Below are 18,581 nucleotides of genomic sequence, written 5' to 3' on the forward strand. Positions count from 1 at the left end.
TGATTCACTCATGTGTCAAGAAAGGTCATAAAATGGGGCAAAATTCATTTTAAAAATGCCTCACTTAGCAATAGAAATTTTGGGCTCAATTGTGATCATAAGTTGAGGACTACCTATATTTGGATATAGTAAAATTATGACTTGATAGGCCCTTGCGATTGATTACAAACTCAAAACCCCAAATTCAAGGAAATTTATGTCTGATTTTTGATATTTTAACAACTTTCACTTTCTATCATAGCCATAGAGACCTTCTGAATATGTTGTTTGTTGTTCTGAAGGCTCAAAATAATTTTATTAGTTATGAAATTTGTCTATGGACCATCAGACTTGTGTGATTCTGTGACATATGAGCACAAAAAGACACATTTCAATTGGAATTTGATTCTGCTTCATACTACCTTTTAGGTTTTAATCACCTTTAGTTAAAGTTTAAAAAAAATAATACGGGTACCACATTTGACTTTGAAACCAGAAGTTGGCTTCTCTCTGCAATGTTATTAACAATATAGAAAAAGAGGGATTTAAATTTTGTGCATCAACTGGGCAATTCTGCTCAGATATGTCACTGAAATTAAATGGAAATAAACTCTTCTAATGGTTCCACAATTAGCCTCACAATAGTGTTGTGCAAATATTCAGCTGAATTTTATTTCTGAATTGAGTTGACTTTTCCAAGTAGAATTGCAAAGCTGTTTTGAGCTGAAATCAAATTTAATTTTTTAAAAAAATCTGTTTTCTGCCATTTGCGGCACAGCTAATCAAAAACCTTGCAATGTCTGAAATGAATCAGAGTGTCTTCTGAATAGAACAAATGAATCAATTAATCTTTGGTTTAATTCACACAGACCTTCAAGGTAGTTGGTAGCCTCGATAGAAGACCATAGTTGTAGCTCAGGGTTGAATTCTGGGGTCCTTGGTGCTTTCTGATCTTGGTGGTTTTCTTGCAGATGTTTCATGACCCAGCTAGGAAACATGATCAGTGCTAGAAGAGAGGGGGGTTTGCGGAGAGGAGGAGGAGGAGGAGGAGGAGAAAGGTGGGGGGAGAAGGAGAGGGAGAAGGAGAAGAAGACTGTAGGGTTCTTGTGAGCTTGGAAGTTTTCTTGCCAAGTGTTAGGGATATACCCTAGCAGAATGTGCACAGCAGTCAGGCAGTCAGGCGAATATGAGAGAAAGCGTTTTTTAGTTTTCACACTCAGTAAAAACGGATACACTGTCTTAGTTGAATAGTTTATTCCATTAAGAGTTTAGCAGGGTCAAACAGTCCAAATATCATTCACTAGTGTTCAGTCAGTTCAGTCCGGAGATTGTTCAATTGCAAAAATCCAGTGTCAAAAAAAGTCAGTTAACTTACAATGTCAATCCATAAATCAGTCCAGTAAATATCTTCTCACAGTAGATTAGATATGCAGCATTCAAAACTCTTTCCTCCTTCGACGTCAGCAACAGGGAACACGCAGAACAATCAACCATCAATCCAGGTTCTCTAGCTCCCTCTTATGGCAGTTTCTCAACCGCACCTAAATTATATCATTTAGAGTTTAAAGTGAAAAACACATTTAAACTTTGCTATCATGGTTTATATATTATTTACCCAAACAACGTTAGGTAACTATGGTTATTCCTAACACCGATGTTTCATTATTCAACTATATAACATCATCAGTGCTAGAAGAGATTGGCTTTGTGGGGAAGAATGTGGAGTCCTTGGTGCTCTCTGAGCTTGATGGAAGCTTAGTTAACAATCTCTGAGCTTAATAGTAGTAAAGGTCAAATGTTTTACTTTCTCCCATTCCTTTTGACCCCCACAGTCCTCAAAGCTGAATTCACACAACGGCTGAAGGATGAGAAAGCAGAAGAGGGAAGCACAGCCAGATTACACTGTGAGATCACAGTCACTAAAGCCCCCGTGGAATGGCACAAAGATGGTGCAAGAATCCACGCTAGCCCCAAATATGACATCCAACAGGATGGGGGCATCCATGAATTACTCATTCATAACTTGCAACTCCAAGACAGCGGTGAATATTCATGTAGCATTGGAGACCAAACCACGTCTGCCACGTTATCTGTGCAAGGTACGTTTTTTTTTTTAAGCAGACTACAACTCCTAGTCTCCTGGTGATTGTGCCAAAATCATCTGGCCAGTTTTCATGGCTAAGGCAGGTCTAGAACTCCCTGTCTCCTGGTGATTGCCCCAAAGTTACTTAGACAGTTTTCATGGCTAAGGCAGGTCTAGAACTCCCTGTCTCCTGGTGATTGCCCCAAACTCACCCAGCTGGTTTTCATGCCTAAGTATGGACTAGAACTCCTAGTCTCCCAGTTTCTAGCCTGATGCCTTCATTACTAGAGCAAACTGGCTCTCATAAAACAAGCCTGGTGTTTTACTTCTTCAGTTTGCAGGATTCCGTATCCCGTTTTTCCTAGCATGAAACCTGATTTATGGGACTTCTTTGATATTTGCTTCCTTGGATAGGGTTTGCTTTGTGGAGGATGGTCAATGTCTTTTGACATGACAAGTAAAACCTGAAGCACCATTTCAATCAAGTAGTCCTTTGGTTTTGGTTTTTCCTTCAAGTTGACCTCTGCAGCTTTAATACAGGTAGTCCTCGACTTACAACCAAAATTGACCCCAAATTTTCTATTGCTAAGTGAGAAATTTGTTAAGTGAGTTTTGAGTTTCCCATTTTATGGCTTTTCTTGAGACATTTGTTAAATGAATTGCTGCAGTTGTTAAGCTCATCGCAGAGTTGTTAAGTGAATGTGGCTTCCCTATTGATTTTGCTTGTCAGAAGATCACAAAAAGGGATCATGTGAGCCCAGGACATGTCATAAATATGAGTCAGTTGCCAAATATCTGAATTTGGATCATGTGACCATGGGGATGCAGCAATGGTCGTAAGCATGAAAAATGGTCATGTCGCTTTTTTTCAGTTCCATTGTAACTTTGAATGGTCACTAAACGATGCAACATTTTTGTTTCTTGCGTAAAGTACAGAATACATCCTGGTAAGATACAGATAATCCTCAAGTTACAACCATTCATTTTGTGACAATTCAAAGTTACAATGGTACTGAAAAAAGAGACTTGTGACCAGTCCTCACACTTATGACCATTGCACCATTCCCCACAGTCAGGGGATCAAAAGTTGGGCGCTGGCATCTGGCATGAATTTATTATGGAGAGGGCTGTATATAAGTCTAAGTGCTATTGCTATTATGATGGTTGCAGCTTCCCAAGGTCATGTGATCACCATTTAAATCTTCTCAGCCTCCTTCAACAAGCAGTGGTGGAAAGCTGGATTCATTTAATAACAGTGTGATTCACTTTAAAACTGCAATGATTCACTTAACAGCTGTAGTCAAAAAGGTCATACGATTGGGCAAGACTCACTTAAAAACCTTCTTGCTTATTAGCAATGAAAATTATTGTCTCAATTCTGGTTGTAACTCGAAGAATGCCTGTAGTTAACTGGGACCAAACCCACAGCTGAATTCCACTTGGGATGAGTTATAGGTGGTGGTTTATGGTCTATGTTGTCACTGTCACTGATGGATCTTGTGGCCTTTGTAGAAGTGGACATCACCATCATCCAGGGACTGAAAAGTGCAGAGGTTTTGGAAGAGGAAGAAGTCACCTTTGAGTGCGAAGTCTCCCATGACAACGCAAAAGATGTGGAGTGGAAATTGCAAGATTTGTCGCTTCAAAACAATCAGATGAATGAGATCTCAGTCGAGAGAGGACGGGTGCACAAGTTGACACTCCGCAACGTCACCCAGCAGGATTCTGGCATAGTCACCTTCCGGGTGGGACCGTATACCTCCACAGCGAGGCTCAGAGTGGACGGTACGACAAGTTCTATCAAAAGAATTGTGATCAGATATGGTTAAGCATCTCAGTTGTGTTGATGGGTTACGCGGAAGGGGATAATGTCAGGAAAACAGGTTAAAGAAAATGACAGTACGAACAATTCATCAGCGGAACAGCTTCCCTTCAGAAGTGTTGGATGCTCCATCACTTAAGGTTTTCAAGAACAGATTGGATAGCCATTTGTTCAGAATGGTATAGAGTCTTCATATAATATCATAATATCTTCATTAATGACTTAGATGAGGGAATAGAAGGGGAACTTACCAAATTTGCAGATGATGCTAAGCTGGCAGGAATAGCTAACACCCAAGAAGACAGGCTCAAGATCCAGATGGATCTTGATAGACTAGAACACTGGACCATATCTAATAAAATGAAATTCAATACAGAGAAAATTAAAGTCCTACACTTAGGCAAGAAAAACCAAAAGTATACATATAGACTGGGTGAAACTAGGTTCAATAGCAGGAACTGTGAGAGGGATCTTGGAGTCTTTGTGGACAACCAGCTAAATATGAGCCAGCAGTATGCAGCAGCAGCCAAAAAAGCTAATGCAATCCTAAGTTGTATTAACAGAGGGATGCAGTCAAGATCAAGGGAAGTACTAACACCAATCTATAAAGCCTGAGTAAGACCACACCTAGAGTACTGTATCCAGTTTTGGTCACCACATTATAAAAAAGATGTTGAGACTCTAGAAAAAGTACAGAGATGAGCAACCAGGATTATTAGTGGACTGGAGGCTAAAACATACAACAAACGGTTGCAGGAACTGGGCTTGGCTAGTCTAATAAAGAGAAGGACCAGGGAAGACATGATAGCATCTTCCAATATTTGAGGGGCTGCCACAGGGAGGAGGAAGGGGTCAAGCTATTTTCTAAAACCACCTGATGGACAGACAAGGAATAATGGATGGAAACTGAACAAGGAGAGATTTAACCTGGAAATAAGGAGAAACTTTCTGACAGGGAGAACAATCAACCCATGGAACAGAAGTTGCCTTCGGAAGTTGTGGGAGCATCATCACTTGAGGCTTTCAGGAAGAGATTGGACTGCCCTCTGTCAGAAATGGTGTAGGGTCTCCCGCTTGGGTGGGTGGTTGAACTAGATGACCTACAAGGTCCCTTCCAACTCTGATTATCTGTATCTGTATCTTGACCAAGGGGTTGGACTAGAAGACCTCCAAGGTACCTTCCAACTCTGCTATTCTGTATTCTATCAACAGATAAACTGTGCTCACATATCTATTCCCCCTATATTTATTTTATTTTATTTAGTAAATTTATATGCTTCCCATTGCCCTGATGAAGTGATTCTGGATGGCTCACAAGCTGTAAAAAGATAAATATAAAAACTATTAAAACTGTTTAAAAAGCTACGCAAATTCATATATGTGTATGTATGTGTGTGTGTCTGTCTGTCTGTCTATAACTGAATTCTGGACAGATAGAGTTCTCTGTGCATGTATGTGCTTGTCAGTCTGTGTAACTCTGACCTCAAGTTATTTTTTGAAATTTACACATACCTAAAATCATCTCGCTTCCAAAATAGGATTTCAGTTTAAATCCTATTTATATGAGAAGTTTGTAAGTGAACTCTGGTTTTATTTTCTCTCTCTCTCTTTTTTGTTTTTGTTTGCCAGTTCTTGCAAATGTTTTATTCACTTTCCATTCCAGCCCCGCATCCTGACTTTCAGCAAGAGCTGAGCAACCTAGAATTGCAAGAAGGCAGCACCGCTTTCCTCAAATGCGAAGTCTCTATGCTCAACGTCTCTGCTATCTGGAAAAAAGGCTCGGAAGTCATCGCTCCGAGCGCCAAGTACGAAATCAGTCAGCATGGAACGACCCATATTTTAAAGATTTATGGTGTAACTCGAAGAGATTCTGGAAAATATATTTGCGACATTGGACACGGGAGAAGCATGGCCACATTATCAGTGGAAGGTAAATGATTGATTAATCAAAACTCAGTATACAGGTAGTCCTAGACTTACAACAGTTCATTTAGTGACTGTTTGAAGTTACAATTAACACTGAAAAAAACGATCGTTACAGCCATCTCCATGGTCTTTTATCAAAATTCAGGTGGTTGGCAACTGACTCGTATTTATGACGGTCGCTGTGTCTCGGGGTCATGTGATCCCCTTTTGCGACCTTCTGAAAAACAAAATCAATGGGGAAACTGGATCTGCTTAACAACCATGTTACCAACTTAACAACTGCAGAGATTCACTTAACCACCGTGGCAAGAAAGTTTGTAAAAGGTGACAAAGTTCACTTAACAAATGTCTCAATTGGTAACATGAATTTTTAGCACAATGATGGTTGTAAGTTGAGAACTATCTGTAGTTTTAATCCTTATAGGTGTCTGTGTTAATAAGCTTTCATTCTAAAATACACAACCGCTCCTAAAGGTAGCCCTTGAATTACAACCACAATTGGGTCCAGCATTTTTGTTGTTAAGTGATTCATGCCTGATTTTATGATGTTATCAAGCAAGTTACTGCAGTTTAGTGAGTGATGTGGTTGGTCATTAAGTGAATCTGTGTTTCCCATTTTGCATGTTGAAAGACAACTAGGAAATTTGCAAATGGTGATTAAGCTCAAAATATCCATTGCTAAGCAAGATGGTTCTTAAGTGAATTTTGTCCCACTTTATAACCTTTCCTGCCCCAGTTGTTAAATTAATCACTGCCATTATTAAGTTACAATTGTTAAGTGAATCTGGCTTTCCCACTGACTTCTCTTGTCAGAAGGTCAGAAAAGGGGACCGTGTGACCCCTGGGACATTGTTCAACTCATGGGTATCTGTGAGATATGGATGCTGTCTTCAGAACAATGAAAACAACACTATGCGGTTGAGCCATATTCTTTGCTTCAAGCTGTATTCTTTCTAAAAATGACATGTACACAATGTCATACATGTGTGCAAAAGAGGTAGAGCATGTGCTGCATGGACATGATGTCTTATTAGCATCCTTTATCATAAACAGCCAGTTTTGTTAAGGCAGCAAGCTAGAAACTGGGAGAGTGTGACTTCTAGTTCTGCATTAGGCATGAAAGCTGGCTGGGTGACAACAGGCCAAACGCCAGGACAGTGGGAATTCTAGTCTTACCTTAGGCTATTTACAAATAACTCAAGGCAGCAAACATATTCAACATACTGTCCTCCTCCAATTCCCCCAATTTCCCACACAATAATCACATCTGTGAGGTAGTTCTGCTAGAGGGAGAGTGACTGATTCCAGGTGACACATATTTTAAGGCATTGACTAGAACTTACAATTTCCTAGTGACTGGCCCAAAGTCATTCAGCTGGCTTTCATGCCTAGGTTGGGGCTAGAATTTACTGTCTCCTTGTGATTGGCCCAAAGTCACCCAGCCAGCATTCTTGCCTAAGATAGGACTAGGATTCACTGTCACCCGGTGATTGGCTAAATGTCACCCAGCTGACCTTTATGCCTAATGTGGGACTAGAACTCACCATCTCTTGGTGATTACCTAGCTGGCTTTCATGTCTAGAATTCACCACCTCCGTTTCTAGCCTGGTGCCTTGACCAATAGACCAACTGTCTCTCCTTTTTCTTATTTTCCAAGATAGTTTTCCTCCTCCTGTTCTTCCTCCCCCTCCACACCTTGCATTAGAAACCTATAACATGTATCACACCTATGACAAAAGCTCGCCCCTCTCTCTTCTTTCCCCGGTGTAGCTCTCTCAGCCCGTCCAGTGCTTTTTCAAGTCCAGCTGGAAAACCAGGAAGTCAAGGAAGGGGCAACGGTCACCCTGGCCACTGCGCTCACAAAACCTGATGTGCCTGTCCAGTGGATGAAAGGCTCTGCCCAGCTGCAGCCAAGTCACAAGTATGAGATGAGACAAAAGGCATCGTATGTGGAGCTGCTAATCCGTGATGCAGAAGTGGAGGATGCAGGCCACTATACCTGTCAAACCGAGGATCAACAGACCACTGCATCTGTGCTTGTCAAAGGTCAGGGGGAGTCAATTTTGCTCTCCTGAGATCAGACATGAATGACCGGACCCATACATGAAGTATTCAAAATAGCTGCTTTATTTTATATATTTATTTGTAGGGTCTTTGATAAATTTATTTATTTTTATTTATTTGTATTATTTATTTATTTATTTATTTATTTATTTATTTATTTATTTATTTATTTATTTATTTATTTGTTTGTTTGTTTGTTTGTTTGTTTGTTTGTTTACTTTGACGAGTGATTATAAGATAACAGGTATAAGTATAAACATGGTTAGGAATACATGAAATGGATACATATAAGAAAAATAAAAATAAACAATAGGACAGGGACGGTAGGCATGATTGGTGCGCTTATGCACACCCCCTACAGACCTCTTAGGAAAGGGGTGAGGTCAATAGTAGACAGTCTAAGGTTAAAGTTTTTGGGGTTTGGGGAAGAAACCACGGAATCAGGTAGAGGATTCCAGACATTGACCATTCTGTTGCTGAAGTCGTATTTCCTGCAATCAAGTTTGGTGCGGTTAGCCTTGAGTTTGTATCTATTGTGTGCTCTTGTATTGTTATGGTTGAAACTGAAGTAGTCATTGACAGGTAGGACATTGCAATATATGATTTTATATACTGTACTTAGATCCAGGGGTGGGATTCAAATTTTTTAACAACCGGTTCTGTGGGCGTGGCTTAGTTGGTGTGCATGGCTTGGTGGTCACCTGACTGGGTGGACGTGGCTTGGTGGTCATGTTATTGGCTGGGTGTGGCCAACTCAATATCACTCACATCGAGGCACGCATCTCCTCGCCTGACCTCTCATGACTGTGGGGATGCTGCAACAGTCATAAGTGTGAAAAATGGTCATAAGTCACTTTTTTCAGTGCCACTGTAACTTTGAATGGTCACTCCACACAAGCAAAGTATCAGCAAAAGAGGGGAAAAAAACTCAAGAGAAGTTCCAGAGACAGGAAGTCTAGTCCTACCAAGAGTGTAAAAAGGGTTAACGGAGAGGCAGTTTCTGTAAGCAACACCAGAATGTTTCCTTCCTGCCTTCCTTACAGGATTAGGCCAGTAATTTCTTCTAACAACCAGTTCTCTGAACTGCTTAGAATGTTAACAACCGGTTCTAGCGAATAGGTGCAAACTGGTAGAATCCCACCCCTGCTTAGATCGGACCTAAGGCGGCGCAGTTCTAGGTTTTCTAGGTCTAGAATTTCAAGTCTGGTGGCATAAGGTATTCTGCAATGAGTAGAGGAATGGAGAACTCTTCTTGTGAAATATTTCTGGACTTTCTCAACTGTGCTAATATCAGATACATAATGTGGGTTCCAGACTGATGAGCTGTATTTGAGTATTGGTTAGCAAATGTTTTGTATGCTCTAGTTAGTAGTGTGATATTACCAGAGAAAAAGCTACGTAGGATTAGGTTAACAACTCTTAACGCCTTGTTGGCTAGGTAATTACAGTAGCCTCTAGCACTTAGATCATTAGAGATGAGTCCTTTGCAGAGCTTCGATCATCAACAAGGTCTTGACTATTCAGCTTGTATTTTATTTTCTGATTTTTTTTGCCAATATGTAGGACAGGGCATTTATTTGTTGAGATTTGAAGTTGCCATTTGATTGACCATTCTGATACATAGTCAAGATCTTTTTGAAGGGTCGCAGTATTTTCTGTGGTGTTGAATAGTTTTACATCGTCAGCGAAGAGAACGCAGTTGCTCTTAATATGATCACAGAGATCATTTATGATCTCTGAACTTGGTCATTTTCTTGCAGATATTACAAGACCCAATTAGGGAACATCATTAGTGCTAGAAGGGAGTGAGGTTTATAGAGGAGGAGGAGGAGGACATCTGTGAGTTCTTGATGCTCTCTGAGCTTCGTTGTTTTTTTTTGCAGATTTTTTTCTTGCAGATGGGATGACGTTACCAAGTTGAATCGTGAAGCATCTGCAAGAAGACAACAAAACTCAGAAAGCCCTAGGGACCAATGGTCCTGTCGGCCCCATCCCGCTCCTCCCCTTCTCCCTCCTCCTTCTCTCTGCAATCACCACTCCCTTGTAATATTGATGATGTTAACTGGTTGGGTCATGAAATGTCTGCAAGAAAACCATTAAGCTCAAAAAGCATCAAGGATCACACCCTCTTTCTCCTCCTCCTCCTCTCCATAATCGCCACTCTCTTGCAGCACTGATGATGTTATTTAATTAGGTCATGAAATGTCTGCAAAAACAAACACTGGGATGTAACAGTAGGATTAGTTGAATGTAAATTAACAGAGAAACAAATGAAATAAAAAGTTATATCTTTCAATTGTAGAAATACCGGCCACCATAGAAGAAAAATTGAAAGACCTCACTGTTCATGAAGGAGAGGATGCTGTGTTTCGCTGTGTGGTTTCTCATGAGAAGGCCAAAAACCCACAATGGAGTTTGGCAGGTGTGCCTCTGCAATCCAATGAAATGAACCAAATTAGCATGGAAGGCAAAATTCACACCCTCGTTCTCCGAAAAGTCACCCTTGAAGACTCCAGCACTGTCAGTTTCCAAGTTGGTCAGAATTCAACACAGGCTCAGTTATTGGTACAAGGTAAGTTGGTCAACTGTTCAGATGGAACTTGATCTTCCACAGGGACATCCATCCATGGGAAGATGTGGAGGAGGAGGAGAAGGATGACAAGGACAACTGGGGAGTCCTTGGTGCCCTCTGAGCTTTGTTGTTTTCTTGTAGATGTTTTATAATCCTACTAGGTACCATCATCAGTTCTAGAAGAGAGTGGGTTTGCTTTCTCTTTATATAGAATACCGCATCCAGTTTTGGTCACCACAATGTAAAAAAGATGTTGAGACTCTAGAAAGAGTGTGGAGAAGAGCAATAAAAAATAAAAATGATTAGCGGACTGGAGGCTAAAACAAATAAAGAACAGTTGCTGTAACTGGGTATGCCTAGTTTAATGAAAAGGACAAGAGGTGACATGATAGCAGTGCTCCAATATTTGAGGGCCTGTCCCAAAGAAAAGGGAGTCAAGCTGTCCTCCAAAGCACCTGAGGAGGGGACAAGAAGCGATGGATGGAAACTAACCAAGGAGAGAAGCAACCTGGAACTAAGGAGAAATTTCCTGATAGTTTGAATAATTAATCAGTGGAACTTCTTGCCTCCAGAAGTTGTGAATGCTCCAACACTGGAAGTTTTTAAGAAGAAAATGGATAACAATTTGTCTGAAATGACATAGGGTTTCCTGCCTGAGCAGGTGGTTGGACTAGAAAATCTCCAAGGTCCCTTCCAACAGTTATTCTATTCTTTTCTATTCTATATGCAAGTGGCTTGCCCTTATAGAATGTTCTTGCTGATTCTTTGAATAGACCAGGGGTCTCCAGCCTTTTGGACCTCAGGGACCACCAAATTCATAATTTTAAATTCTGCAGACCACTAATATGAATCCAGCATGCCACTTGCTGAAGTGCCTGGACTCCCTCTGACAGGATGGGGTCCTTCAGGCTTGGCTGCCTATTTTTGCAACCTTAAATACTCAGTCATTTGGAGCCGTTTCCCACAGAAACAAAACACCGGGTTCTCTCATCTCTCTCTCTCTCTCTTTCTCTCCCTCCCTCCCTCTCTCTTTCTCTTTCTCCCTTTCTCCGCTTTCTCTCTCTGTGTGTCTTCTCTCTCTCTCTCTCTCCCTCTTTCTCTCTCTCTCTATGACTTGTCTCTCTCTTTTCCTCTCTCTCCCTTTCTCCCTCCCTCCTTCTCTCTCTGTGTGTCTTGTCTCTCTCTCTCTCCCTCTCCCTCTGTCTTTCCCTTTCTCTCTCTCTCTCTCTCTTTCTTTCTCTCTCTCTCTCTCTCTCTCTCTCTCTGTGTGTGTGTGTGTGTAGGTCTTGTCTCTCTCTCTCTTCCCCCCCTCTCTTTCCCCAGGGGTGGGAGTGGGGGGGAAAGGAACCTCTGAACCGGTGCTGGGTGGTGGGAATCTGGTGTCCGGAGGCCCACGAGCCACCTGCTGAAGACCAGATGGCTGGCGGGGAGGTGGGACAATCCTGCAGTCTCCCTAGCAAACCTGTGTCATGGATGCTGCCTCCTGCCTTTGCGCGCGCATTGAGGAGGCCAAGAAGCAGCGGGAAGAGCACAGTCCTCCTGAGCCGCAGGAAGCAGCTGCCAGCGATGCCCTCAGGTGAAGATATTGCAAGGAGGAGGCTCGACCCTTCCCCTCAGGAGCCGCAAAGCGCTCACTGCCCCTCTGGCACCTGCCAAGCCTCCTTCCTGCTGTGCGTATGAGTGCTTCAGGCGAGGAGGAAGAGCAGCATGGTGGGAGGAGGCTTGGGGACTGCCAGAGGGGCAGTGAGCACTTTGTGGCTTCTGAGGGGAGGGGGAGGGAGATTGTGCCCTCCCCTCGCAGGCCAGGGAATACCCAGGAAGGGCTCTGATGCTGTGATCTCCCCCACACTACCCTCTCTCCCCGTGCGCATCAGTCCATCTGCCGCCGCCAATATCACCCCTGTTGCAGACACGGGTGCACTGAACACCATGGACCACCAGTGGTCCACAGACCACCAGTTAGCGACCTCTGGATTAGACTATTGCTTACTGTTAGCTTGTTTGTCTGAGTTGGTAGTTAATCTTTGCCCATTTGTGTGATTGATTTTGATTTTCCTTGATTTTGGCAATGAGGTGTGATCTTTTATATTTTTAATCATTGCTTTTGAATGGTGTGTAAATATTCTTCATTTCAATGTGCTTGTTGATGGCCCATTTGTCTGAGTGCCAGGCTTGCAGGAAGTCTCTAGCAGTACTGGCTTGTTCTAGGATGCTGACATTTTTCCAATTACTGTGTCCAATAAAGGTGTTTTTATTGTGTCTTCAGATGGCCTTTATTGTGTCTTCAGATGCTCTCTATGATCTTCTGCTTGGTTATCCTACACAGTAGCTATTACAATCCTTATATTGTACAGGCGCAGTCTTCAGCTTACCACCACAATTGAGCCCAAAATTTCTGTTGTTAAGTAAGACATTTGTTAAGTGAGATTTGCCCCATTTTATGACCTTTCTTAGCACAGTTAAGTGAATCACTGCAGTTGTTCAGTTAGTAACACATTTGTTAAATGAATCAGGCTTCCGAATTGACTCAGCTTGTCAGAAGGTTACAAAAGGAGATCACATGACCCTGAGACAGTGCAACCATCATAGTTTACTTTATTGTCATTGCACCTCATACAACAAAATTAAATACCATCTTCAGTGTACATTATGACTATGAAAGTAAACACAAACATCCATCCTTCACATTTTACACATTGAATTGAAAAATATTGCTTAATATTGCACTATACAGTAGAATTCAGTAGAGATACTGCCCTGGGATAGAAGCTGTTTTTCAGCCTATTTAACTTGTTTTTATTATCCTGTATTGTCTACCAGATTGTAGTAGTTCAAAAAAGGGATGCCCAGGATGAAATGGATCTTTGAGAATGTTTTGAACTTTCTTAAGGCAGTGGGAGCTATAAAGTTCTTAATCATAAATACAAGGCAGTTGCCAAGCATCTGAATTTTGATCATGTGACCTTAAGGGATGCTGCAGTGGTCATAAGCGTGCAAAATGGTCATAAGTAACTTTTTGTAGAGCCATTGTAACTTTGAACGGTCACTAAATGAACTGTTGCAAGATGAGGACTACCTGTACATTGAAGATGACTTTGATGGTCTATATGCTCAACAGAAGCCTCTTTTCCCCTCTCTGTAGCTGCGCCAATAATCCTCCTTAAAAAGCTGGAGAATGCAGAAGTAGCCGAAAACGGCATGGCCACTTTCCGCTGTGAGCTTTCCAAACCTGGCGTCCCAGTGGAGTGGAGAAAAGGATCATCCCTGATACAGCCCAGCCAGAAGTTTGAAGTCAAGACAGAAGGCAATGCCTACATTTTAATCATCCATGATGTGGTTCCAGAAGACTCAGGACAATATATGTGCAGTGCAGCTGACAAGAAAACCACTGCCAAGCTAAACGTTAAAGGTGAGTGTAGCTATTGGAGAACTATTGAGATAAATAATAGAATCATAGGGCTGAAAGTGACCTTGGAGGTCTTCTAGTCTAACCCTCTGCCAAGGTAGGAGTCCTGCCCAATGCAGGAGTCCAGCTCCCGGACAGATTATTGTCCAATCTTGTCTTGAAAACCTTCAGCAATGGAGCATCCACAACTTCTGGTAGCAAGCCATTCCACCAGTTAATTCTTCTCACGTTCACTTCATTCCCCTTCATCTCATCTCTTGCCTCCACTTATTCTAGGTCCTGTTTCTCTCTCTTCATCCATCCATTTGACCTTCAGAGATCTTATTATGGTTTACTGTTTTACCATTTTGTTTAATGTTTCAGGGTTTAAGATACCGTATTGCTTGATGATATCTTTTCAGTGTGTTCATGTATATCTAAACTATACAGGTATTTCTTGAACAACAACCATTCATTTAGCAATCGTTTGAAGTTACAATAAAGCTGGGAAAAAAGTGATTTAGGACCATTTTTCACACTTATGACTGTTGCAGCATCCCCGGGGTCATGTGATCAAAATTCAAACACTTGGCAACTGACAGTAGCAGTGTCCCACTGTCCCAGAGTCATGTAATCTCCATTTGTGGCTTCCGACAAGTAAAGTCAATGGCAGAAGCTGGATTCGCTTCAGTTAACAACTGCAGTTATTTGCTTTACAACCATGGTTAAAAGGTCATAAAATTGGCCCTGACTTACTTAACAACCACCTTGCTTAGCAACATAAATTCTAGCTCCAATTTTAGTCATGTCGAGGACTATCAAAATGGTCATCAACACGAGGACTGGTTGTAAGTCACTTTTGCAGTGCTGTTGTAACTTCAAACATTCACAAAATGAATGGTTGTAAGTTGAGGACTACCCATATAGTAGTATATGTATTTAGGAAGAATTGGAGGTGCTCCATCACTGGAGGTTTTCAAGAAGAAATTGGACAATCACTTGCCTGAAATGGTATAGGGTCTCCTGCTTGAGCAGGGGGTTGGACTATATGACCTCCAAGGTACCTTCCAACTCTGTTATTTTTTGATTCTATTCTCCAAAGCACCTGAGGGCAGGACAAGAAGTAATGGACAGAAACTAATCAAGGAGAGAAGCAACCTAGAACTAAGGAGAAATTTCCTGACAATTAAAACAATTAATCAGTGGAACAGCTTGCCTTCAGAAGTTGTGGGTGCTTCATTAATGGAGGTTTCAAAGAAGAGATTGGGCAGTTATTTGTCTAAAATGATTTGGGTTACCTGCTTGAAGAGCGAGTCAGACTAGAAGACCTTTAAGTTGCCTTCCCACTCTGTTATTCTGTATTCTGATTGATGGGATTTACTTAACAAGTCTCTTTTGGTATCTGTTTGCTCTTTCAGCTCTGCCGGTATTGTTCAAGCGAGGTCTGCAGAACAAGGAGGTTGAAGTAGGAAACACTGTGTCATTGTGTTGTGAGTTGTCCAAGCCGATGTCACCTGTGGTGTGGAGAAAAGGAAACACGAAGCTTCAGTCGGGTGAGAAGTACGAGATCAGACAAGAAGGGAACTTTGCTGAGCTTCTCATTTATGACCTGGAAATTCAGGACGATGGCGATTATACTTGTGATTCAGGAGACCAGCAGACCACTGCCACAGTGAAGGTCAAAGGTAGGAAAAGCTGGATGAGTTCCAGGGACATCTGTCTCCAATAGAAGAGAGTATTTGTACCTTGGTGATGAACCATGGGGTCCTTGTGCTCTCTGAGCTTGGTGGCTTTGTTGCAGACATCTCATGACCCAACTAGGTATTGTCATCAGGGATAGAAGGGAAGGGAGGATTGCAGAATGGAAGAAGGAGGAGGACTGTGGGACCCTAGTTGATCTCTGAGCTTGGTTGGTTTCTTGCAGATATTTCATGACCCAACTAGGTAACACCATCATTGTTAGAAAGAAGTGAGGTGTATTCTGTTTATATCACTGATGATGTTCTCTGGCTGGGTCATGAAATGACTGAAAGAAAACAACCAACATAAGAGAGTATCAAGGATGTCACAGTCCTCCTCCTCCTCCCCCCCCTCCTCTCTGTAACCCCTCTCCCTTCTGCCACTGATGATATTACCTAGTTGGATCATAAAATATTTGCCAGAAAATAACCAAACTCAGAGAGCACCCAGGGTCTCACACTTCTATCTTCTTAATACTTTTCCTTGGGAGTGGCTATATTTCATTTAATGACTTCCTCCTTTATATGTAGTTGCATTTGCTTTCTTGGAATCATTTTCTCCAATGGATGAATTTGCTGAGGATTATACAGGAAGTTGTCAGCTTACAGCCACAATTGGTAGCAGGATTTTCATTGCTAAGCTTGGCAGTTGTGAAGTGAGTCACACCTTTTTTGTCATGGTTGTTAAATGAACCAATGAGGCTGTTAAGTAAATCAAGTAGTCATTAAGAGAATCCGGCTTCTCCCATTGATTTTGCTTGTTGGAAGCCAGCTAGGAAAATCATAAATGGTGATCATGTGACCCTGGAGTGCTGCAACCGTTGTAAATATTTGCCTGTTGCCAAGCACCCAGATTTGGTATGGATGCTGCAACAGTCATACGTGCACAAACCGGTCATTCATTACTCCTTTCAGTGCTGTTGTAACTTCGATTAACTTTGGTGCTAAGCAAATGGCTGTAAGTTGAGGACTACTTCTAGACTGCACACAGGTAATACAAGACGCAGAAAGATTCTGCACAAATGGGGCTATCTGGTTGCTTCTGCTCTTTGCGATTGTGGTGACATGCAGACAATAACACATATATATGCCAGCCCTTTGGATCTTGATCGGTGTAGACAGAAGGATCTCACAGCAACATGACAGAACACAATTGATGTTGCTAGTTTCTGGGCAAGATCTATTTAATTTATACATATTTTAATCTTGTATTTTATATTTTAAATTTTATGTTCTTTTAGTGACAGTTCAACATTACATTGTCATTGAAAAAATGACTTTTGACCATTTCCCACACTTACAATTGTTTAGCATTCCTATGGTCATGGGATCAAAATTCGGATGCTTGGCAACTGATTCATATTTGTGATGGTTGCAATGTTCCGGGGTCCTATGATCCCCTTGTGTGACTTTGTGACAAGCAAAGTCAATGGGAAAGCCAGATACCCTTGACAAACATGTTAGTAACTTCACAATTGCGGCAAAACTCACGTCTCACTTAGCAACAAAGATTTGGGGCTGAATTGAGGTCGTAATATTTTGTGATGCTTCTGAAACAAAACAAACACCAAATAAACCTGTAGAGGTATTGTTTAATGTCTGCCAAGGGCATCAGAGGCATCACAACGCTTTTGTCCTTTCTCCCTGGTAGTATTACCCATCTTCTTTGAAGAAGGGTTGCAAAACGTTGAGTCAGAGACTGGAGGGATAGCTGTCCTATGTGGCAAGATCTCAAGTCCCAACACTCCCGTGGAGTGGCGGAAAGGGTCCCTCATTCTGCAGCCCAGTGCCAAGTACGAGATGAAGCAGAAAGGCCCCGCAGTGGAGCTGATCATCCATGATTTGGAACCGGAGGATTGTGGGTCGTATACATGCAGCACCGGAGACGAGCTGTCCACAGCCTCGGTATACGTGCAAGGTGTGTTCCTAATTCTTATTTGCATTTTGTCAATGCTGCAGCCAGTTGATTTGATGTCAACCTTGTCAACAGAGGGATAATATCAAGATCTCGGGAAGTATTGGGATTGCTTTATACAGCACTGGTTACTCCACATTTGGAATGCTGTATCCTTTTGTGGTTGCCAAATTACAAAAAATATTGAGACTAGAAAGAGTGCAAAGAAGAGCAACAAAGATAATCATGGGATTGGGGGCTAAAGCATATGAAGAATGGTTGCAGGAACTGTCTAATGAAGAGAAGGATTAGGGGTGGCATGATGATAGTCTTCCAATATTTGAGTGGCTGCGAGAAAGAAGAGGGGGTCAACCTATTCTCCAAAACACCTGAAGGCAGGACAAGAAGCAACAAATTGAAACTAATCAGGGAGCAATTCAGCTAAATAAGAACTACAGATAAATTTCCTGACAGCGAGAACAATTAATCAGTGGAATGACTTGTCTTGAGAAGTTGTGGGTGCTCCAACACTGGTGGTTTTTTAAGAATAAATTGGACGGCCATTTTTCCAGAATGGAGTAGAGCCTCCTGCTCAAGCAGAGGGTTGGACTAAAAGACCTCGAAGGTCTCTTCCAACTCTGTTATTCTATGGAGAATGGAGTAGAGCCTCCTGCTCAAGCAGAGGGTTGGACTAAAAGACCTCGAAGGTCTCTTCCAACTCTGTTATTCTATGATTCTATTCTCCAAAGCACCTAAGGAGAATAAGAAGCAATGGGTAGAAGGTTATCAAAGAGAGATCCAGCCTAAAAGTAAGGAGAAATTTCCTGTCAGTGATAACAATCAATCAGTGGGCCTCAAGATAGGTTATTCCATTGCTACATTGACCAGGGAATTCCTCTTTATTTTCAAGTTGTTTCTTTTTAAGATTATTTCTATACATAAAAATGGAACTCATGCATCTGTTTTGTGCCTCTTCCTGTTATTAAACTAGGTTTGGAGGCAAATCAATCTTTCTAACATAGTCACCGAGGAATTCAGTGGATCTGAAAAAATGAATGATCCTAAACGAAATATCTCTTTGGCATGTAAACCACCTTGTTGTATAGATGACTAATAT

At 41.7% G+C, this 18,581-nt stretch overlaps 1 protein-coding gene across 3 annotated transcripts in view; it reads left to right on the top strand.

Annotated features, from left to right (window-relative positions):
- Positions 1–18,581, top strand: part of OBSCN (obscurin, cytoskeletal calmodulin and titin-interacting RhoGEF) — a 257,509-nt gene that overhangs the window by 110,780 nt on the left and 128,148 nt on the right. For all 3 annotated transcript variants that reach the window (XM_087947096.1, XM_087947097.1, XM_087947098.1), the window contains 7 exons: positions 3,575–3,847; positions 5,548–5,814; positions 7,581–7,856; positions 10,177–10,446; positions 13,589–13,855; positions 15,250–15,516; positions 17,222–17,488. In XM_087947096.1, the coding sequence (XP_087803222.1) occupies positions 3,575–3,847; positions 5,548–5,814; positions 7,581–7,856; positions 10,177–10,446; positions 13,589–13,855; positions 15,250–15,516; positions 17,222–17,488 (1,887 nt within the window). The remainder of the gene's footprint in view (positions 1–3,574; positions 3,848–5,547; positions 5,815–7,580; positions 7,857–10,176; positions 10,447–13,588; positions 13,856–15,249; positions 15,517–17,221; positions 17,489–18,581) is intronic.

Source organism: Notechis scutatus, chromosome Z (genome assembly GCF_049901735.1).
Source record: "Notechis scutatus isolate UNSWTSFEM ecotype Mainland chromosome Z, rNotScu1.2, whole genome shotgun sequence".
NCBI classification, from domain to species: domain Eukaryota; kingdom Metazoa; phylum Chordata; class Lepidosauria; order Squamata; family Elapidae; genus Notechis; species Notechis scutatus.